The sequence below is a fragment of the Anolis carolinensis genome, chromosome 1 (genome assembly GCF_035594765.1).
Source record: "Anolis carolinensis isolate JA03-04 chromosome 1, rAnoCar3.1.pri, whole genome shotgun sequence".
Classification (NCBI taxonomy): Eukaryota; Metazoa; Chordata; class Lepidosauria; order Squamata; family Dactyloidae; genus Anolis; species Anolis carolinensis.
In genome coordinates this window covers 61286772-61310059 of record NC_085841.1, presented here as the reverse complement: position 1 = coordinate 61310059, position 23288 = coordinate 61286772, and the positions used below count along the sequence as shown (strand labels likewise).

The window sequence follows — 23288 nt, the reverse complement described above, 5'->3', positions numbered from 1 at the left end:
AGACAAGTTTGACTGTCTATGTCTATTCACAATTCATGGTGGATGCTTTGATCTGTTTGAAAACTATTCCTGTTTGATTACCAGCCCACATAGTTAGAGATTGTATTAGCTACTGAAGTAGTTACTGGATCATGAAACAACATGAATAGTTGTCCTGCTCATTAAGATTATAAATGAAATAGTTCATAAGACATTTTATTATAACATTCAAAACCAATATTATAACATTATAATGTAGAATGGTACCTCTTTGTCCTCTATTATACCCAGATGAGGCTTAGCATTTGTTTGCAGAACATTTTTTTGTCTTTCTGTCTCTAAAATATTTCTTTCATTATGGACATTTTGAAAACAGCAAAAAGTCTGATTAAGGCAAGTTAAGATTTCTTTGGCCATTTTCCTGAACTACAGAACTTAGAAAGGACTAATTTGCCTCTACTTTGTTGCACAAAACTGAGGCCCCTTCCCAACAGCTGAATAAAACCTCACATTATCTGCTTTGATCTGGGATATATGGCACTGTGGACTCAGATAACCCAGTTCAAAGCAGATATTGTGGGATTTTCTGCCTTGGTATTTTGGGTTATATGACCGTGTGGAAGGGCCCTGACACTCTTTCTCAATTTATATATTTTGCATGGGATACGCTTGTTTTAGGAATATCATGCATTATGTTTTAAACAGATTAAAAATATTTGATTTCCAAACTTTTTTTTCTCTCTTGCAGGTTTTGTTTAAGCTGCTCCTTGGCAGTGCTAAATATGGGGAAGCTGCCTTATTTTTGTCAGTGTTGGCTGTCTTCAACATCCTTTTTGTTACCTGTATTCCTGTCATCCTTTACTTTACCAAAGTTGAATACTGGAGCTCTTTCGATGCCATTCCTTGGGGAAGCATTTGTGGATTTTCAGTCCTATTATTGAGTAAGTAGATGTTGCTCATGAGCAGATATAAGCAAGATGGTTGATGACCGGGACTTACATAGGTCTGTCATCCAGACAGTTGCCATAATAGGTCAAACCCATTGATGCCAAACAACTAAAATGCTGAGCATTTCTAATGCCTTTCACCAGGGGCCCCACACTGAGGCCCCTGGGCCGGATGCAGCCCTCCAAGGTCATTTACCTGGCCCCTGCCCTCAGTTTTTGACTGAGAGTCACCCAAAGACTGAAATGACTTGAAGGCACACAACAACAATCCTAATTAACTTGACTATCTCATTGGCCAGAAGCAGGCCCACACTTCCCACTGAAATCCTGCTAGGTTTATGTTGGTTAAATTGTTTTTATTTTTAAATGTTGTATTGTTCTTTCATTGTTTTTGTTGTTGTTGTTTTGCACTACAAATAAGACAAATGCAATGTGCATAGGAATTCGTTTGTATTTTTTTTCAAATGATAATTTGGCCCCTCAACAGTCTGAAGGATTGTGGACCGGCCCTCTGCTTAAAAAGTTTGAGGACTCCTGCCTTTCACCAATAATCAGGCTCTTCCCCTAAAAGGAGAAATCTTACTAGACCAATTGAAATCCTACATCCAATTTCCCATAGTGGAACTTCTAGAGAACCTCAAGGCAGGACATGAGGGCAAACCTATAGTTCTTTCCCCATGACTAGGGAACAGATTAAACAAGTTACTGTTTTTAGGAATACAGTTCCCGGCATCCTACAGCTGGCAATGCCACTGGTCATACTAGCTGGAATATTATATGAATCATTATCCAAAAAGGAATTTTTCCAAGTTCTGATTCATAGGTATTGAAGTGCTTTTAACCCTGGAGTTATATATACATAGCTATCATGACTGGTAGTCATTTGTAGACTTGTTATTATGTGCTTTCAAATAATTTCTGATTTAAGGTGTAACCCTAAGGCAAAATTTGTTCAGAGGGCTTTTTTGTTTTTCTGTCTTTGCTTTCCTTTGAGATTGGGTTTCCATGGCTGAGTGGAGATTTGAACTGTAGTTTCCTGAGTTGTAGTCCAGTCCTCTAACCACTACATCATTCTGGCTCTCTTTTATGAGCATCAATGAAGATTTTCAATAACATTTTAATCTTCCCTCTTGCAGACAGCAAACCTTTTTGCTTAGAGTGAATGTGCTGCATGAATAGTTTAGTTTCATAGCAGTGCTAATTCTATTTTTTTTTTCTTTTTTTGCAGCATTCAATATTTTATTAAATTTTGGGATTGCAGTTACATATCCTACTTTGATTTCTCTTGGAATTGTGCTAAGTGTACCTGTAAATGCTGGTAGGAAATATTTTATTTTTGAATTTAAATGGCATGTATGGATATATTGAAACTAAGTTACTAATAATGTATAAATCAATATACATTACACCTACAGATGAATAATAATATTTTAAACAATAAAGGGTTTACAATAATACTCATTATAGTAATTAGTTTGCCTTAGTTTATATAATACTACAGCATTGGTCTATACCAGTGGTTATCTACCTGTGGATCCCCAGGTGTTTTGGCCTACAACCCCCAGAAATCCCAGTCACTTTACCATCTGTTAGGATTTCTGGAAATTGAAGGCCAAAACAGCTGGGGACCCACAGGTTGAGAACCACTGCTCTATACACTTAAAAATACAGCATTTCAAAGTGCTTTTATTTCAAACATTATTTTCTCATTATCTATGAGCCCATTACAGAACCTTCTGTACTGTTCCCACTTTCTTAAATGCAGAGAGAACAAGGAAGTTTCTTTGCTTTGGGCTCTATGCAAAGGCTTTATGTAATGAAATCTTTTCTTTAATTATTTATGAATGCAAAGTAAATCTAATAATATACACGTTTTTGAGCTAGACAAGATATAAGAGCCCATATCCTAATTTTAATCCCAACTAGGATAGGCACATATAATCTGTAGGATTTATCTTTGTGTTAGCACACTATTCAAAACTGACTCAAGGGTTTGAATTACCTAAAATGATTCAGGACAAGTCCAGCTAATTCTTAGTTACAAAGAAAGCTAGACTATTTACTTATATTATGAATTTCTGTGTGATGCACCAGAAGAGTCCTGTTTGAGTAGGATAGATCAAACATGCTGAGCAATATTAGTGGCTTCATTGTGCAATATACTGGAGCTAACTTTCACCTTTGGTAGGTTAAATTAATATTTGTTTGAAGAAAACATTTGACTTTTCCCCTTAACATATTTCGCACAGTGCCTCTTCTCTTTCACATACACTCTCAGAGCAAGTAGGAATACCATTTCATCAAATAATATTTGCTCTCATTTCTTCTAAACAAAATGAATGCATCTTTGGAGAAAGGAAATTTATCAGAAACATACAGTTTAATGCCCCTAACTTTCAAGTGGCAATTGGGGTGTAGTGATGGGTGAAATGAGGAACAATTTTAGATTCCATGCCTTCATTTGGAGTTTATAATCACGTGATTTGTGCAGTGATATTTAGTATCTTCAGGCTAAGAGCCTTTCTTTGGTTCCATCATCATCTGAGGCACAGCTAATGAGCCAAATGAAAGGACTTTCTCAGCAGCCAGTCCTTAACTCTGAGGGATGTTGGGCTGCCTTCCTCCTTGTTGATATTGCTTTTTAGAATACTTGTACTATATTATACAGTTAGCCCATTGTATCCACAGATTCTGTACCCATGAATTCAACCATCCATGGCTTGGAAATATTTCTGTAATGAGCAGAAAAAAGTTATGCAGGCATACAGTGGAGGTACACCTTCCTAAGTAACTGACAGGATGCCTATTACCATCTGTTTTATTAATATGTACAATATGTTTGTCCCGTCTTTCTATTAAAAACCCAGTGCATACATATCTAAAGGTAGCAGGCACACATATCTAAAAATAGATTAAACAATAGTACCCTAAGTATCGTTCCAGTAATGAGTGAGCCTTAGAATAATTTAAAAGGCCATATGGAATAGATGAATATTCCTAAAAGCAATGAGATAAAAAAAAAGATCAAATCTCAAAGGGATGGGAATGCATTCCACAATCTGGGTGCAAAAATTGGGTCTCTACCAAGGATGGTGTTCTCAAGAGCTCCTTTCCTTAAAGATGTAGAATCCAGGCAGAAAATTAGTACTATATTTTATTTATTTATTTATTTACTGCATTTATGTACCGCTTTTCTCACCCCTGGGGGGACTCAAAGCGGTTTACAACATAATGGCAAAATGCCAACCATACATTAGAAAACATGACTGATCAAATCATAAACAATAAAATGAACATTATCGGGTGTACTTATCGAACAACTCAAAACTAACAAATATAGAAATTTAAATATATAAATCAAACATTTAGGACATGTTTACTAATATATCTAATATTAGTAAACAGTTAAAACATTAAATGTAAAAAGGCAATTTGCAATAAACCAACAGGGCAGATGTAGTGTCAGAGTGTTTGAAGTGCTGTCTGAATTAGAATTACTATATTGCACAATTCCACAAGTTAAAAGGGCCAAGTTAAAAAGGTTTGGTTACCATTCCCCTCCCCCACCTGCCTCCCAATTCCCTCCCCATGATGTCTAGCCCCAGTCTTTTTGCCCCCCCCCCCCAAAGATTCCCAGACCATCACAAATACTCCTCTGGATACTGTTCAGGCAAAGCCCAGGTCTTCATGGAGGGCGGGCGGTGTAAACTGTGATATGAGGTCCTTGGGGAAGTAGATAGGGGTGTTTTTTCTTGTGATGGTGAGGTGTCTCTTTGGTAGAAGTTGCTCAGCAAAGCAGGCTCTGGGTCCAAGTGATGGCATTTTTATCTGCTGCTGGCTTCTGGTGGAATAGTACAGCTGTGGGGGCCGCGCCCAGTTTGTTTGGTGAGGCTGGCCCCAGGCAGAAGTTCTTAGGTAGAGCTCTCACCCTCTGACTGCCTCTGTTGCTCAGCAATACTGAAATATTAATAATATATCAAGACATCTTGAGAACATTGATTATATTCTAAAACTATAATCTCATGTTCTCATTGGAAATAATATTGCTGTCACTTAACTGAAGCATCCAAATTGACAATGACTGGACTGTAACTCGTCAGGATTAAGAACTACACAGTTATTTCCATTCACACAATATAATTTTGTTCTCAAAAGAGCAACAGTCTCTCCACCATGTTAGAGAGGCAAAGCAAATTACTTCTGAAACTAAAAGGGGGTTGAAATATGAGGCATTAACTGTTCAAAAATCCTTTGGCCGCCTCGAAACTAGCTGTCTACATTTAAGCTTGTGATCAGAATACCGTATATATATAATTGAGTATCACTAGTGGTCTTCAATTTGATTAGTTTTGCTTGGGTACTTTTGCTATCAGATATGGTATTCTGTAGACTTCCTTCCCACTAATGATATCTGTTTAATGTTTCATACAGTTGTGGATCACTATTCAAGTGGCATTGATTTCAACAGCTTCCGCGTGATTGCCATAGTCATCATTGGCCTGGGTTTCCTCCTGCTCCTTTTACCAGAAGAGTGGGATGAATGGTTAATAAAGCTCCTTACACGTCTCAAAGTTCGAAAGAAGGAAGAGATACCAGAGGGAAATGGAGACATTGTTTCTGGATTACAAAATAAAAGCAGGAGAACACGCCCATCCATGTCATCATTTTCACATTAATGTTATCTTTTTTTAATGGAAACTTTTAACATTGTATGCTATGGTTCACAGGTCTTTTCTTGCAAAGCACATACGTTCAATACATAGTGTACATAGATGTACAGTTTTGATAATAAGAGAGCCCATGGCATTGGGTTTCAGCATGTCCAAAATTGCTTGCACTGTTTCACATCAAATCTTTCACTTTGAAAAGGCAAAAAACCCTCTTTTTAAATGAATGTAATGTATAAATGAATAATATTTGCATATATGAGTTTTAATGATTAGTCATCATGAGAAGCAGGGCATATATTTTGAACATTAGGTACATGAATGACACATCGCACACTGTGATTTGCAAATATATATATATTATAATATATATATAAATAAAATAGAGAGGGGGGAAACAGGGAGATGCTATGCTATTGTAAGCTTATTTTTTAACAGAGCTGTATTATAAACGTTTTCAAATAAACCAAAAGAAGATATTAATGGGCATGGGGGGATTGATTAGTTAAGCTAACTGCACTTGGTGCCAGAGCAAAAGCAAGGACAAAATGCTAAGTTTTGCACTTAAAGCATGAGAGGGGAAGCAGTCAAGGGTACCAAGGGCACTATCAGCCAGGAATTTCTCTTGTAAAAGCTCCATTGAAATGAATGGCAGCTGTCCAGCAGTGCTCCTGTACACCTCTCATCCGTCTCAATGGAACTTATGCTGGGAAAGTTCTCAGGGGATTGTGCATCAAATCTTTAATTGTGCATGACTACAATTCATGCTTAATCTCATGCAAGGGAAAATATATAGTGCCTTCTACAGAATTCTAGTCCACTGTCTGTGTAGAAGTAGGTCACACTGCAAGTTGCTTGTGTTAGTCTTACAATGTGAAGAGAGTGTTCTGCAAACACAGTGCTCTTGAAACTCCCAAAGAAATCAATGAGTGCCTGCTTTAAGCCACAGATTAATGGGAGTGCTGAACACTTGGGCGGAGTACAAGGTCTTTTTCAACAGTGAGATTTGCTTCCCATTCCTATGGGCTTTTCAGGTGGAATCAACTCCTCCTGAACTGTCTTACTGTCAGTGAGGAGAGAATCACACCCTCTTTTCAAAATCCTTGTTTAAAAATTCATAATAAAAGCTAGCAGCCACTTACAGAGGAACACAATTTGTGATATGTACTATAGCAAGAATATCAAGGACCAAGAGGTGAAATGCCACTGGCTTTTATTCCATTGCTGTCAACCTTTTTTTAAAAAAAGGGGACATACAAGATATTTCCATCTGTCTAACACTTTTTACAAAACTTGTAAGCACCAAGCTGTTTACTTCTACAACTTAGGTTTGCCATTAAATTTCTATCTGTGATAGACCATATGATGTGTACAAAGAAAATGGCAAATGTTATAGTTTACTATTTTTGAAGTTTACATTGCTGCATAAAAAAAGAAAAAGCTATTTTGAAATGTTGCCATAATCCCAATGGTATCTGCTGTCTCCGTGGCATTTTTGTGTGTCAAATGGGGGTGGCGTTCACTTCTTGACTTTTTATTGAATCAGTTTTGGATTCAATTATCTGCTTGACAAAACTAATAAAAATACGGAAAGTTCATACCATGTCAGTGGCTTCTGCTCTGCCTTCCTATTGTCGCATGAACATTTTACTTGAGCAACTTCGTTCTTGTGCAAAGTGACCAATGAGAGATTAAAAAAACACTCACTGGCCAAGTTCTTATTGAATGCCAGGGGAGAGGAAAGTGCCGCTGAAGTGTGTTGATTGGTTGATTCAGGCCGTTTTCTTCTAAAGCCACTTCTCCTTGCTCAGAAAAATAATAAGAGTAACAGGAGACTTTTTTGCACCTTTACTCTATTAGCAGCTCCTGTATTTGCTTTCTGCACCATCCCATTTATTCCACCATAAATGGGATTTTTTTAAAGAAAAAAATAAACATATAAAACAATTGCATAATTAAGTAATGATGTTGCTATGGAACCATCCCCATCCTACATGCAGATTGGGAAAAGAAACACGTGCCATGCCACTTTCCCCCCTTTTTTCTATTATTTTCCCCAGGAACTACCACTTAGTTCAGTTTTTGTATATTAATAGTAAAACTTTGGTATATTGACTCCTTATTTACTCTCTAAACTTTCCCAGAAAAGTCTGGTTTGTCTGACTAGTAAACTTTCCCAGAAACTTCTGGTTTGTCTGACTGGGGCTTTCAGCTCATTCATGGAGGAAGACACTGTGGGTTATAGCCACAAACCCTTACTTGTGCATCTCCTTTGTTAATTTAAGGATTCCTACAGATCACTATAGACCACTGTTAACAAAAGAAGAAAACACTCATCTTGACATAGCTCTAATCCTTCCTTTTCATAGCCAGCCTAAAATGAATTGAGTGGCCAATCTAAAAAGTAATTAATTAGAAGCTTTAATAAGATATCAAATTATGAATGAATGTAAATTATCTTGGGTCTTCCGTTAGATATTTTATAGTTAGAGAATGTTATGATAATTTTTGTATAGTTAATTAAATTCTCTTCATCTGTCCGCATACATTGTTTTAATGATTCCTAATTTCATCGCTGTACACATTTTATCAATATTATTCTTTTGTTTCATGGTTTTTATAATCCACTGGGGATTTCCAAAAGAATTTATAGTCTGACTGAGGATAATCCAGTCAAAATTAACTGATCTGCTCCACTGGCTATAATGATTGGGCATTGATCACAGCCTCACCCATCAAATAATATTCATTGTTTTGACAGTTACCTATTTTGATTCAAAACTAGTAGTAGTCATGAGAAGGTAGTTATCGTCTGGGAGAGAGACAATTGAAAGGTTTAAATCAGCCCAAAGGTTCCATGTGCAAAACAGTAGAAATTAATGTTTAAAAGGTTATGTGAAACATGTCCTGTATACATTTTACAGAAACTTAACACAAGACACAGTAATTGTAAAATATTAGTTGGGAACTTGGAGTTGACAGGTGAAATCAATACACACAAATATGGTGCTAGTTCTGGCAGATAGGAACAAAAACTGTTTACCCCATATCGGACTGTGAAGAAGTGGTCTTTAGTGCTGCTGTGGTTCCTGACCCACAAAGGGGCCCCCTTAGCTCAATGTTGAGGTCCTGAAAAATTTGTCAACGGTAAAGGTTTTTGAAGGAAGATAGATGCTTTTGAACTCTGGTGCTGGAGGAAAATCCTGAGAGTGCCTTGGACCGCAAGAAGATCCAACCAGTCCATACTCCAGGAAATAATGCCCGACTGCTCACTGGAGGGAAGGATATTAGAGGCAAAGCTGAAGTATTTTGGCCACATCATGAGAAGATAGGAAAGCTTGGAGAAGATCGTGATGTTGGGGAAAATGGAAGGAAAAAGGAAGAGAGGATGACCAAGGGCAAGATGGATGGACGGTATCCTTGAAGTGACTGGCTTGACCTTGAAGGAACTGGGGGCGGTGACGGCCGACAGGGAGCTCTGGCGTGGACTGGTCCATGAGGTCACGAAGAGTCGAAAACGACTGAACGAGTGAGACGACGACGAAAAGTTTCTGAACATCACTTAATGACTGTTTTAGACATTTACACTAATCTGTTGTGCAGTGTTTACAGTGGACTTTGTACTTCATAGAAAGGAAAAGGAAAATCAGCCTGTTTAGCAAGTCTTCCAAATGCTGATTTGTTATCAGTAAATGTTTGGATTTTATACCTATTTTGTGTTGTCCAAGGGATCACAAGGTTGTTGTATGCTTTCGGGCTGTATGGCCATGTTCTGGAAGTATTCTCTCCTGACATTTCGCCCACATCTATGGCAGGCATCCTCAGAGCTACCAGTATTAATCTGGCTACCAGTATTTAAAAACTCAAAAATCAGAACAGTAAATAAGAAGCAACACTCTGAAATCAGAGGAGTTCCAGACTTGAATCAATCAGGGGCAGCTAATGACTCTGAACAAAGGATTCCACCAGGCAGGAAGAAGCCAGGAGATGAAGCTATTCAATGCTAATTAACATGATTAATTACAACATTCACACTGGCCTCCAACTGACAAGAGTTATTTATTTATTATTATTTATTTATTACAATATTTATATCCCGCCCTTTTCACCCAACAGGGGACTCAGGGCAGCTTACAATAAAACACACATATAAAACCTGTACAATACACTATAAATCAGTTAAAAATTAACTTACATAAAACATTCATAAAACGCATTATAAAATTACAGATAGGCGTGTTCAAGATTAAAAGACTGGGTCTGTCAATTGAGTTCTCTCACCCGGGACTTTCCACAGATATATAAACCTTCCTTGCTTAGTTTCTCCATACCTCACAACCTGAGGATGCCTGCCATAGATGTGGGCAAAACGTCAGGAGAGAATACTTCTGGAACATGGCCATACAACCCGGAAAGCATACAACAACCCTATACCTATTTCATATACTAGGGATCACATAACAATTATTGAGCCAAGAAGCGTCCCGAGTAGAAAAGTTTGAGCAACTCTGGTCTAAAGGATATCATTCTCTCTTGCATATCTTTTCTCATGAGCCAAGTGGCTTCAGTATAAGATCAACTGCCAAATTAATGTGCAGGTGACCGCATTCTTCACATATTATGCTGTCCCTTCCCTCTAAGCAAAGTATAACAAAAAATCACAAGCTTTCAGAGATCAACCCCAAGTTTGATAACCCCAAGATAACATATTTGTCATCAGAGGTGCATCCAGTCTCCTCTTCTAGTACTTCTACAATGCTTGCCATTGTGCAGAGGTGCCCAGGCAACATAATGATTGACAAATCCTTGAGGGACTTCTCGTTGCAGTAATACACCGCAAAGAAAAGGATTGAGCTGACATTTTGCAAAACAAGATAATTCCTTTTTAAGCAGCACCATCATTGTAAGATGCATGTGGAGCATGTGCCACTCATGATAATTGCCTGCTCACAATCATCCCATAGCCATAATACGTTTTCTACAGGTTCCCTTTTCCCTTAGGTATACCTTACATTAAAAGCTAGATGGAATATGTGCATGGATGAAAAATACACATAGACAAATAGTCTTGCTCAGGAAATTTAGCTCAGCCATGTGAGAAATGAGTTATGTAACATCCTATTAGTCAGCAAGATCTCAATGACAGACAAAAAGGCTGAACGCGGATATTCTATTTGCTGCTAGTTCAAAGCTGTTTCGACATTTATTTGAAAAAGTAATCTAACAACGTGGACCAGTGTGCTGCTTATTATTATTATTATTATTAATAATAATAATAATAATAATAATAATAATAATAATAATAATAATAATAATATGACACAGCAAACAAGATAGATATGCTGGATTTCGTTTCACAAAATCGCAAGTCGAACAGTTCCCAAGTGTCTAGGACTGTGTGATGTATTTTCGGATGATGCGCGCAGATCCCAGTAGGGTGGCCTTTTGCAGTTGGCAGATCGTAATTTTATCAATGTCTATTGTTTCCAAATGCTGGCTGAGATCTTTTGGCATGGCACCCAGTGTGCCCACCACCACCGGGACCACATGTACTGGTTTCTGCCAGAGTCTTTGAAGTTCAATCTTGAGGTCCTGATAGCGGCCGAGTTCTTCCTGTTGTTTTTCATCAATGCAACAGTCACCTGGGATGGCAACATCAATGATCCAAACCTTTTTCTTTCCCACAACTGTGATTTCTGGTGTGTTGTGTTCCAGAACTTTGTCAGTCTGAATTCGGAAGTCCCACAATATTTTTGCGTGCTCATTTTCCAATACTTTTGCAGGTTTATGATCCCATCAGTTCTTTACTGCTGGGAGGTGGTACTTGAGGCATAAGTTCCAATGAATCATTTAGGCCACATAGTTGTGCCTCTGTTTGTAATTGCATTTGTTCTGATGGCTTGCTCCTGGGCTGCAAGGATCAGGCCTTCTGTCTCCGTCTTCAGGGTCCCATTCGTGAGCCATAGCCAGGTCTTCTCCTTATTATTATTATTATTATTATTATTATTATTATTATTATTATTATTACTACTACTACTAAGCTAATGCTTACCCAGCCTGCTAGGATAACTGCCAGAATTAATCCGCATAGTTCAGATGAAAGCTGTGAACCATTTGCTTATTGAAGTGTACATAAATCCAAATGAAGTGCACACAAGGATCAAAGAAAAACTGTTCACATTTCAGCTCCTTCAAAAGTGTTCAAATGTAGATTAGGCACATATCTTGTTCTTGTGTACACTAAAGAAAATGAAGTTTGTAAAACGTCTTAGGAAAATACATACAGTAGTCAAGCTTTTCGTTGCAGCAGCCCATCCTCATGGATATTTCACTTCACTCAGAAGCTCTACTACCCAAGCAAGTTTCTACATGATTAGAAATGTATTTTTGTGATTTTTTAACAGGCTGAATCTCCGTTACATGTTACATAATGTTGGTTATGGTTGTCAAAGAATGGGCAATCTAAAAAATCATGCAAATTACTGCTGAGAAAGAAAATGTTTCATAATTTCACAATAATTATAAAATAAAATTGGCCATTTTGCAGAAACCTTACATGGTGTAACAATTTTGAAGTTATTTATGTGATCAGAATCAAAAATTCTACTTGGTAAACCAAAAATTGTAAAGGAAACAAAATACCCGTTTTCCGACAAACAGGTCAAGTTACCTTTGAGCAAACCTATATAGAATTCTAGTTAGCCACCTAATCTTCTTTGGTTTCTTATAAGTATTTGGGCTATCCTTTACACTTTGTGCCAATTGTAGGTTATATTGGATCTAAGGAACATTTATGTCTACAGGCAATGCTCAGCATGAAGACTGCCAACTCAGCATGCGACTTTACGAAAGGAACTATGCACAAAATAAACACGAGAGCAAAGCTGCCCTCAAATGAAACACTTTGAATACTAATGAAACACAATGGCTACTGAAAAATGAGAGAGGTTTGCTACATGTAATGAAAAGCTGAATCAGTTATATTCTACATTCAGCTTTATTAAAATGTGAACATCTTTGTTGAAAGCGATACGTGGTGCAGGCTCTGTTTTTCACAGCTGCAGTCAGAATATGTATTGTTATCACCATACAGCCCAGTGGTGAAAACTACAGGGAGCTCAAGGATTTTTAACCTGGATTTCGTTTATTTTGAATGAGTCATTGGATGTTTATGGTATTTATAGGACATAAAATTTGTTTACACTTATAATCAAGGTGGGAATGGATGGGGGTTCATAGCAACAACATTCCAATAGAATTTTCTAATTCTGACAAAATCCTTGCCAATTCCTGGTTCTTTGCCAATTCTGCAGTATCATAAACTGGTTAGAGATATCCAAGGGATTATGTCGTACCTCTTTTCAACCCTTTAGATTACAAATACTGACAAGTAGTGAATGCTAAATGCAGCTCCTTATCCTAGATTCATTTTGCCTGTTTGTAAAACTCAAAGATACTCATTATTAGGGGAAATTAGGGGAAATATATTAGCATCAGCTAAAGTCAAAATGTAGTGTCTTACTGCAGTTTTGGGAGTCACAAACATGAAAGAGCAGCCCTCACAAAAATATTATGAGAATTCAAGAGAATTCAAAACTGCTATGCCTTGGTTCCCATAGAAACACAAGTCACTCCTTCATATTATGCCACCGGTAGAAAGTAAAGGTGCCCAAGGTTCATAGCTTGCTATTCTAGAGAGTAAATCTGTTCTTGCATTCCCAAAAACTAATCTATGTCAATTCAAAATTAGCCTTTTATGTCAAATCAATACTAGGCATCAGTCCCTTTAATATCCAAATAGACCAAAAGGTTATCATGTCCAAGCTGAACCCAGATGTTTGTTATCTGAGGCAAATAACAGGTTCATATAGAATTTAACTGGTTTGCCCTGGCCAATTCCTTCTGTTTCAGTACCTCCTCTATACCTGAGAAGAGTGGGTTAGTTTAGGCACGTGCCCTTTTTATCATCCAAAAGGGGGGAATGGACCAGGAACAGCTGCTGTTCTAATATCTGCCACCTCAGACTGTCAAATATTATTTATTTATTATTTATAGCATTTACATTCCACCCTTCTCACCCTCGAAGGGGACTCTGGGTGGATCACAGAACACATATACAGCAAACATTCAATGCCAATTATAACAATGGCAGGAGGGACAACAGATACAAAGGTATAGGCTTTCCCATCTTGTGCAGCTATGGAGCAGAACAAACAACTCCGCATCTATATGCTTGCCCACAACTACAGAGAATGCAGTTTCTGTTGCCCGTTTTTAATCTAAAACTATTTAGCTGCTTGTGATCCCTTTATTTTATCAGTTTTAAACTTGTGTTGTCGAAGGCTTTCATGGCCGGGATCACAGGGTTGTTGTATGTCTTTCGGGCTGTGTGGCCATGTTCCAGAAGTATTCTCTCCTGACGTTTCGCCCACATCTATGGCAGGCATCCTCAGAGGTTGTGAGGTATGTAAATGCTATTATTTATAGCATTTACATTCCACCCTTCTCACCCCCGAAGCTCACAACCTCTGAGGATGCCTGCCATAGATGTTGGCGAAATGTCAGGAGAGAATACTTCTGGAAGATGGCCACACAGCCCAAAAGACATACAACAACACAGTTTTAAACTTATTTATTATGCAATGCTTTTGACACAAAAATAAATAAATAAATAAATAAATAAACAGCTTCTGTGTGAGGCATCTATTTTGATCTGAAATGCAGAAGTAGAAGTAATGTTGTAGTTTGGCACTATTTTAACTGGCATGGCTCAAAGCTATGGGATTTTGGGATTTGTAGTTTGGTGAGGCGCGAGCCCTCTTGGGCAGAAAAGACAAAAAGTCATTAAAAATTAAAGGTAAATTTCTCCCCCTGACGTTAGTCTAGTTTTGTCCAACTCTGGGGGTTGGTGCTCATCTCCATTTCTAAGCCAAAGAGCCCTTGTTGTCCGTAGACACCTCCAAGATCATGTGACCGGCATGACTGCATGGAGTGCCCTCACTTTCCCACTGGAGTGGTACCTATTGATCTACTCACATTTGTATGTTTTCGAACTGCTTGGTTGGCAGAAGCTAACAGCGGAGCTCATCCCGCTTCACGGATTCGAACCACCGACCTTTCCCCGTCAATAAGCTCAGGAGCTCAATGGTTTAACCCGCTGCACCACGGGGAGTTACACATGGAAAATTATCATTACTATTATTATTTATATCCCGCTTTTTCTCTCCGTAAGGAGACGCAAAGCGGCTAACATTAAAAGCATTACAATACAATTTAAAATATACAAATGCTAAAACAGTGTTAAACATCATTAGTATTAAAAAAAAACAATTCAGATTAAATCCACAAAATAATAATAATAATAATAATAATAATAATAATAATAATAATAATAATAATAATAATAATAATGGAGCCTAGAACACCTCAGGCCTGAACTCTCTCTAAAGCCAAGATTACTTAGGGTGCATGTCGACGCACCTTCTTATTCATGATGTTGCCATATGGAAGTTAGCAACCTCTCCTAAGCAGCTGGGTCACAGAACGGCGCAGGATCACACAAAGAGAGAGGGTTGAAGAACGGGCGGATTACCTTTGTAAGGAACTCCCTCAGCCTTTCCAGAGGGAGACGAGGGGGCCGGCGCGTCTCTTAGCAACCAAGCGACACTTCCGCTGAGAAGGTGCGCACGCGCAGTGAGCACCGCAGCGCCCTCTTCTCTCTTCTCCTCCTACAGTACTTGCGCTTCGGCTCGAGCAGTCGCACGCTTCCGGTATGGGTCAGCTTGCCTTACATCCGGCAGTTCAAGCGGAAGTGCGTCGGTAAGTGAAGGCGGCGGCCGAGGGAAAGGGACCCTCTTTAAGCGGCAGTAACACTTTTGAGTACTCTGAATTCGGATTATATGACAATGTGTAACAAAATGGGGGGGGGGGGAACCCCGTTCCTAGTTTGAAAGTTATTTCCTATCTAATTGTGCAGTGCTTACTTTGTAAGTAGCTGTCATACTCCATAAATGTCGTTTTTGTGGCAGCTCCAAACTAGTTGAATGTGTTGTAGAAGGCCGGAATCACTAGGTTGCTGTGAGTTTTGCGGGCTGTATGGCCAGGTTCCAGAAGCATTCTCTGCTGACGTTCCAGACAAGAAACAATCAGGGCCAGCTAATCACCTCCCAACAAAGGATTCCCCCCCAAGCAGGAAGCAGCCAAGCTTTGAAGCTGCAAGGGTATTCATTGCTAATCAAGGTGATCAATTGCAACATTCACACTTGCCTCAAACAGACAAGAGTTCTTTCTCCCACCCTGGACATTATTCCACAGATATTTAAACCCCACTTGCTTAGTTTCCAACAGACCTCACAACCTCTGAGGATATCTGCCATAGATGTGAGTGAAACGTCAAGAGAGTATGTTGAATTGGTTGAGACCCTATGAGATATTAATTGGAAAACTATAATCAAATGTAGGGAGCCCCAGTGGCGAAGTGTGTTAAAGCACTGAGCTGCTGAAGTTGCAGACCGAAAGGTCGCAGGTTCAAATCCCGGGAGTGGAGTGAGCGCTCACTGTTAGCTCCAGCTTCTGCCAACCTAGCAGTTCAAAAACATGCTAACGTGAGTAGATCAATAGGTACCAGCGGGAAGGTAATGGTGCTCCATGCAGTCATGCGGCCACATGACCTTGGAGGTGTTTACGGACAATGCCGGCTCTTCAGCTTAGAAATGGAGACGAGCACCAACCCCCAGAGTCAGACATGATTGGACTTAACGTCAGGGGAAACCTTTACCTATAATCAAATGTGCTGCAGGATGTCCCACAGAAATAAAAGTTTTTGCAGTTTAATAAACGTTTTCCATGTTTTTGTGATAGAACCAATGAAGAAATGACATTTATGACCCAGGAACAAAAATCGTGTTACAAAATGTAATCTATTTCCTGACAAATTTTAAATACAAGGAGTAGAGCAGGACTCCTTTCCTAGAAAACATGATGCATATACAGAATATACCTACTGATTTCTGATCCAAACGCCTCCATTTTTCCTCCTTTTTTTCACTTTCACAGATTTATAAACCCTACTTGTTTCCAACAGACCTCACAACCTCTAAGGATACCTGCCATAGTTGTGGGTGAAATATCAGGAGGGAATGCTTCTGGAATTTCTGACCCAAACACCTCAATTTTTCCTTTTTTCATTTAAATTAACAACATTCAATCTAAACTATACAAAATAATGTACGTTTTACAAACACTTAGACCCACCACCTAGGCCTGAACAACTACCATTTCAGGGTTGTTGTATGTTTTCCGGGCTGTATGGCCATGTTCCAGAAGTATTCTCTCCTGACGTTTCGCCCACATCTATGGCAGGCATCCTTGGAGGTAGTGAAGTATGTAGTGAAGTACCATTTCCTTCGCCTCTAATATATAAATAAATGAATGTATACAGAATTCTTGTCTAATAAGGTTGCATTGTTTTCCCTTGTTACTCTCTTAAGATGTATTTAATGAAAACTAACCAATATGAATCAAATTCTGAACTTTTAATTTCCCCTCTAAGCACCCTTATTTCAATTGATAAATTGTTACTTAAAGCTAACTTCCATACCTCCCCATACCATGCTTTCAATGTGATATTGGTTATTATCTTTCAATTCCTTAAGATTATAAGCCTTGCCACTGTAAATAGAATAATCACAAATTCTTTCTTTTCCATTTCTAAATTCAGCTTTGTGGTTTCCATTAGTAATGCTAACCTAGCATCTGGGGCAATGTTTAGTCCTGTAATAGTACCAATTTCCTTAAATATCTTGTTCAAAAAATTCTTCAGCTGGGGACATTCCCACCATAAATGAAAAGATGTCCTTTTATACATGCCACATCTCCGGCAGTGGCTACTGTGCTTCTTATCCATCTGGTGTAATTTAACCAGTGTCATATACCATCTCCATATGACTATATATACATTTTCTTTTAATCTTATCAACAGATTCTTAACCACTGTCCACTTTAGAATCTTTTTCCAGTCAAGATCCATTAATTGCCCTAGATCTCCTTCCCATACCTTTTCTAACAACTTCAAGCCTATTTCCTCACCTACTAAACCATTGTATATTTTACCAGTTAGCCATTTCCCAGACAATTCTTGCTTTTTAAGTTTACATGGCCATTTTTCATATTTATTTCTTTTTCTACATATAAGGTTTCTACCTAACCAGTTATTTTTCTATTTATATAACTGCTGTCTTTCAAACCCAATTAAAAAACCTTGTTGCTCCAACTTGTCAAATTTACTCTTTGAATTTTGTATCTATTCCTTCCAAGAAAGTAGTTTCCACGTCCATTCTTAACTTTGATTCTCAAATCTTCCGGGAAATTCTCCAATAAGACTATTGGGGTTAGGGGAGAAACTCCTGGCCATATCTTATTTTTTAGCTAACCCATATCTCTAACATCTTTAGCCAGGTTATTCTTATACCCTTAATTACTTTACCTATTTTTGATATAAAAAACATTTCCCTATAATCTCCTAGCCAGCATTTGCCTTCAAGTTCTCGCCAGATTAACTTAGGTTCCGAGAGCAGCAAACACTTCCTTTATTATATGCATATGATAATAAATTTTTAACTTTGGTATTCCCAATCCCCCTAATTTCAGAGGAATATACCATAAACCTCTTGTTAGCCTAGATCTTCTAGTTCCATTAAAACTTGTTGACTATTTTATGCCATTTTAAGGTCAACATCTGGTAATTTAATGGGTAAAATATTACAAAGAAAGTTGAATTTAGATAATACTTTCATTTTAAAAATGGCAATTTGCTGAACCATTTTTTTTTTTCGTGTCAGCAGCAACCGGAGTTACTTTTGGAGTGACAGAATTGGCTGTCTGCAAGGACGTTGCCCAGGGGACGCACAGATGTTTTGATGTTTTACCATCCTTGTGGGAGGCTTCTCTCATGTCCCCGCATGGAGCTGGAGCTGATAGAGGGAGCTCATCCCTGCTCTCCCTGGGTGGGATTTGAACCTGGCAGCCTTCAGGTCAGCAACCCAACCTTCAAGTCACAAGGCTTTTATCCCCTAGGCCACCGGAGGCTCCTGCTGAATCATGAAAGATTTAATTTTTTTATATTCCAGTAAGCTTTCTTGAATTTCCCTGAATAGTCTTTCGAAATTTAATTTTTTAAACTAAGTAGTTAATGGATACCCTGACTCCCAAGTACCTAATATTGCTTTTAATCTTGACCTTAAATGATCCACTATTTTCTCTTTATCCTTTCCCTCCAAGTTTATTGCCAATACCTCTGTTTTCTTCTGATTAATATTTAAGCCTGTAATTTATTTAAACTGTCAAAAGCGTATCATCCGCAAATATGCTGATTTGGATCATCCGCAAATAGGCTGATTTCGATTTTGTTGTCCACACCCACTCCTTGTATCTCTTCATCTTTCCTAATTGCATCTTTCCTAATTCCATAACTAATATAAATAGTAGAGGGGAAAGAGGGGAACCCTGCTTTGCTCCTTGCTTAATACTAAAAGGTTTGATACCCGAATAGTTAATTATAAATGGTGCCCTATTTTCTGAATATATTTGGTCTATTATATGTTGGAAACCCTCAATTTTTCAAAGTGCCTGGTTAAGAAAAGATTGTGCAGGTTCCCAACACCAAGGAGTGCTTTGGGGTGGTCAGCGCATGGACAGAAGGTCCCTTTTGTGTGATATCTCCTTAATTAGTCAATAGGAAACTGTGCAAACCGAGCCACGCCCCTGCCCTTTGAGCAATTTAGAGAGTTGTAAATTTCTCATTGGGCAGAAAGGTCATGAGATGATACTAGCTACTTGAGATAAGCCATTGTTCTAGTGTCAGTCATTTTCCCTCCTTTGTAGAAAGCACTTCATACCTGTGTGAGTTTTCTGTAGTACTTTGTTTTTTCTAAACTTTTTGTAATAAATATTTTTTCTGCTTGATCAAGAAACACCTGTGTCATTTTGCGTGTCTTTTGAGCCTGTCAAGCTGATTGACCTAGATCTGGAGGGTAACACCCTCTGGCATCCCTGGTGTGGGCCCTTTGTGCTTTGCAGGTGCTCTTTTTGCTCTTTTTGACAGGATAAGATCTGCAGTGGCTGAGGAACATGGGGTCTTCGAGATCCTAGAGTCCCCAATATCCCCCAGCATTCACTGTGCAACCTAACACTGATGAATGTTCAGCAACATGTGAAGTTTTAGTGCTTCCCTCTTTTTTTCCTAAGTGAAGGCATAGAAATTCACCTTTCTGTAGTTCACATTGGTCACATGTAAAATAATCTGTCGGACTAGTAATGCTAAAAAGGAAGGAGAATATAGCAAATCCCTAGCATTAGATGCCTACAAGCTTCTTACAAACATATATCTAACAATCTGATCTTGGGTGCTTAATATGGATTGTAAGCTTTTGTAGAGATTCTGAGTTCAGTACAGCTTAGTATGCTGTTTGTTAATGCAGTGTTAAGTAGTAAATGGGAGCAGTCTTAAAATTCCAAGCAACAATTCATCAATTGTGCCCCCCCCCCAAAAAAAGTATATTTTAATGCAAAAATGCTCTTGTTTACATTGTTCAATTATGCTACTTTAATTGTTAGTGGTTCCATCTTATAGAATTCTGGGATTTGTAGGTGTTTTGAGGTACTTAAAATTTGATGCTGGAAACCTTTAGTTCCTCTGTAAATCACAAGAATGAACAAGTGAAGATTGATATCTCCATTTATGAGTAAATGCAAATATGTGATAAGGCTGCATTGTCAACATTGAAACAGATTCCAGCAACCTTTCTGACACTCAGTACAGAATCAAATTGCTAGAGAAGGCTGTAAATCTAAATCTATCTGGTGATGCTTAGATTCTGATGTTGGTTTTGAAGCATCACTTGGACCAGTTCTTAAGAGTATCAGACTAAATGGAGATTGAGGTTTTTATCCCCAACAAATTCACTGCTTCATTTGGGGCAAGTTACTATTTCTTAAATCATCCAGCCCTAGAGTTATTGTGAAGGTAAAACATAATGACTAATTAAGTTAGCTTTGTGGATCGCCTTGTTCCCGTTGCTCACTTAATATTCATATCCTATGCAGATATACTGGTGAGCATACTCTATTGAACATAGTGGCTTTCAAGTAGATTTATGTTATTTCCAAATTCCTAAGCATATTGCTGGAAGGTGTTACTAGTGAACTCCATAGCAGAACTTACTTCTGAATAGTGTGGTGTAAAATGGCAACTTGTCTAAATTATGGAATTTCATAAGCCATTGAGAAATGGAAGCTGTTTTTTTTTGTTTTTTTTTTTTTGTTCCTAGTGACAGAAATGTCAGCACCATCAATGAAGGAAAGGAAGGTGTGCTGGGAAGCCCGGGATGAATATTGGAAGTGCTTAGATGAAAGCACGGAGGATGCATTTAAATGTGAGAAGCTTAGGTGCTCTTTTGTAAAAGCATGTCCACAGCAGTGGGTAAGTACCACTTGGTGTACAAATATGATTTATTGGGTATATAAACTCATAGAAATTGAATTATCTTCCTGTCTCCTGATACAACTATAGCTCCTCATTAACAATAACTTTAAAAGAATGTGGCGCCTTGAAGATAAACACATATTTTGATAGAAGATTTCATAGTCCACATCATCAGATATATGAAATGTTAGGTAGTCTGAGGCATGTGTACTAAAAGTGACAGCTACTTTACTGACAGTGGACATTCACAAAACAGTTGTGGCTAACACCAGGTAAGATGTTCAACAGATGCGAGTTCTTACATGGGTATATAGCTCTGTTTGCCCAGCTCCCATCACCCAGCTGCTGTCAAGCGATGGGAGGGGCTTCTGTTTAGAAAGGAAACAAATAGCGGGGGGGGGGGGGGTAATCAGACAATAAATAGCTAATTTCAGCTGGGAGGAATGGAGTGCAGCCACTTTCCTCTGGGCAGGAAGGAACAATAGCAGTAGCAGGCCCTCCTGAAGCTTGACAGTTCCCAGGTATGGGAGGCTTTTGGATGGAATATAGGACAAATGTACTAGCTGAAAGGATACTAACCATAATTGCAACTCAGATGCTTTGGGTCTCCTTCAGGAGAGATAAAGTGGGTTATAAATAAAATAAATAAAAATAAACTAGATTTAATCCCAATATATGTGTAATCTCATATTTAAGCTTCCTTGCTACACAATGACCACTCTGTCAGTAACCATTATTCTGTGAGCCTCAGGTATTTTCCTCAGTATTTTAAAAAATACACAAGTAACACGATTTGAATAGTCCTGCTGACAGCCATTTGCTCATCTTCCAGTGCGACATTTCCAACATTAACAATATCAGCATGAAAATTAAAGTGGTATGGTGGTATTGTTGGACTGGTCTAGAAGATCCAGGTTTTAATTGTCATTGAACTATGGAACTGACTGGCTTGACTTAGGGATAGTCACTTTTATTGCATTCTGTCATAACTGTATCTCACAGGACTCTTATGAATATAAAATGGGAACTCATGTGAGCTGTTCAATATAGATATAACTAATATAATTATTAATGAAACAATAGTCAAAGATGGTTTAGGTTTTTCTTGTTACACTAGAATCCCGCTGTTAGTGTGGTTTTCCTAACAATGATCTTATTCAAAACAGGTTAAATACTTTGATAAAAGAAGAGATTATTTAAAATATAAAGCACAGTTGGAAACAGGAGAATTTCAGCCTTCACAGACAACCAAGACATCATAGCTCTTTGCCACAAAGGAGGTTGCAGAAGTAGCAGCAACAGCAGCAGCAGCATGAAACCTAGAGTGTCAACAGCAGTAAAGGACAGTGACATCTAAATAAAGTGCAAGCCAGTGTTTATCTGGTATTAATACGAAGGCTGAAGCTCACCTTTCTTGAAAGTGCTTTCTGAAGAAAAGAGGCACACTCACTATAAAATGACTGAATATTTGCCACCACTAATACAGCATAAATAGGTGTGCTGATTAAACTAAGTAATACTCTGAATCCATCACGTTTCTTTTTGTGCTGCTTTCCCTCTTATTGGGGCTTTCACATGCATCTTGGATGTTCTTTTCTTAAAGAGAAAGCTGAATAGTTTGTGCAGTTCTGCTAGACAGCGACTGACTGAGTGTGCACAATTACCTTGCTACTTAATCTTCACCAAACAGCAGCTGTTATGCTTACAGTACTGTTTGGATGGTTTATATATACAGCTTGATCCAGTATTTTATGTATTTGTGTGTGTTGGGGGGTATTCATTGTGAATCAAAATTTAATTGGGCATATGCAAGCATAAAACCTCAGGTCCAAGATCATATTCTTAAGCTGATGGCTTCTTATGAACTCCTCGCATGGCATCTGCAACCACGTGGAACTAATACACCTTGGACTATGTTCAGTGTGAGCACAAAACAGAGGCTCACCACACAAAGGCAGAGGAACAGTACAGCTTGCCTCAGTTTAATTCTGCACCAGTAAGTGAAAGGTTGCTAGTTGTGTTAAGAGTCATTTGAGCTCACTCATGGAGTAACTAATGGTTATGTTTTGAAGCCTGAACTCCAGGTGGTGCAGCAGATTAAACTGCTGAGCTGCTGAACTAGCTGACCGAAAGGTTGGCAGTTCGAATTTGGGGAATGAGGTGAGCTCCCACTGTTAGACCCATGCAAATGTGAGTAGATCAATAGGTACCGCT

General features: G+C 38.4%; 2 protein-coding genes and 1 long non-coding RNA gene across 7 annotated transcripts in view; 2 read left to right on the top strand and 1 right to left on the bottom strand.

Annotated features, from left to right (window-relative positions):
* Positions 1-7198, top strand: part of slc35f3 (solute carrier family 35 member F3) — a 146659-nt gene extending 139461 nt beyond the window's left edge. For both annotated transcript variants that reach the window (XM_008124177.3, XM_016999219.2), the window contains 3 exons: positions 728-920; positions 2155-2244; positions 5358-7198. In XM_008124177.3, coding sequence (XP_008122384.1) covers positions 728-920; positions 2155-2244; positions 5358-5602 — 528 coding nt within the window. In that variant the 3' untranslated portion in view covers positions 5603-7198. The remainder of the gene's footprint in view (positions 1-727; positions 921-2154; positions 2245-5357) is intronic.
* Positions 4068-15325, bottom strand: LOC134297565 (uncharacterized). Its single transcript, XR_010004357.1, has 2 exons — positions 15186-15325; positions 4068-4883 (listed from the first exon to the last, which is right to left on the bottom strand). It is a non-coding gene; the product is annotated as an uncharacterized LOC134297565 (long non-coding RNA).
* LOC100565552 (cytochrome c oxidase assembly factor 6 homolog) lies at positions 15279-22600 on the top strand. Of its 4 annotated transcripts, none has more exons than XM_062975447.1 (4): positions 15331-15412; positions 18436-18624; positions 20920-21071; positions 22241-22600. In XM_062975447.1, exons 3-4 carry the CDS (start codon positions 20928-20930, stop codon positions 22334-22336), a joined length of 240 nt encoding a protein of 79 aa, XP_062831517.1. In that variant the 5' UTR covers positions 15331-15412; positions 18436-18624; positions 20920-20927; the 3' UTR covers positions 22337-22600. The 4 variants fall into 4 exon arrangements, with proteins under 4 accessions (XP_003215857.1, XP_062831517.1, XP_062831511.1 ...); XM_062975441.1 differs by having other exon boundaries at positions 18436-18719; XM_003215809.4 differs by lacking the exon at positions 18436-18624 and having other exon boundaries at positions 15279-15412.
* The last annotated feature ends 688 nt before the right edge of the window (positions 22601-23288 follow it).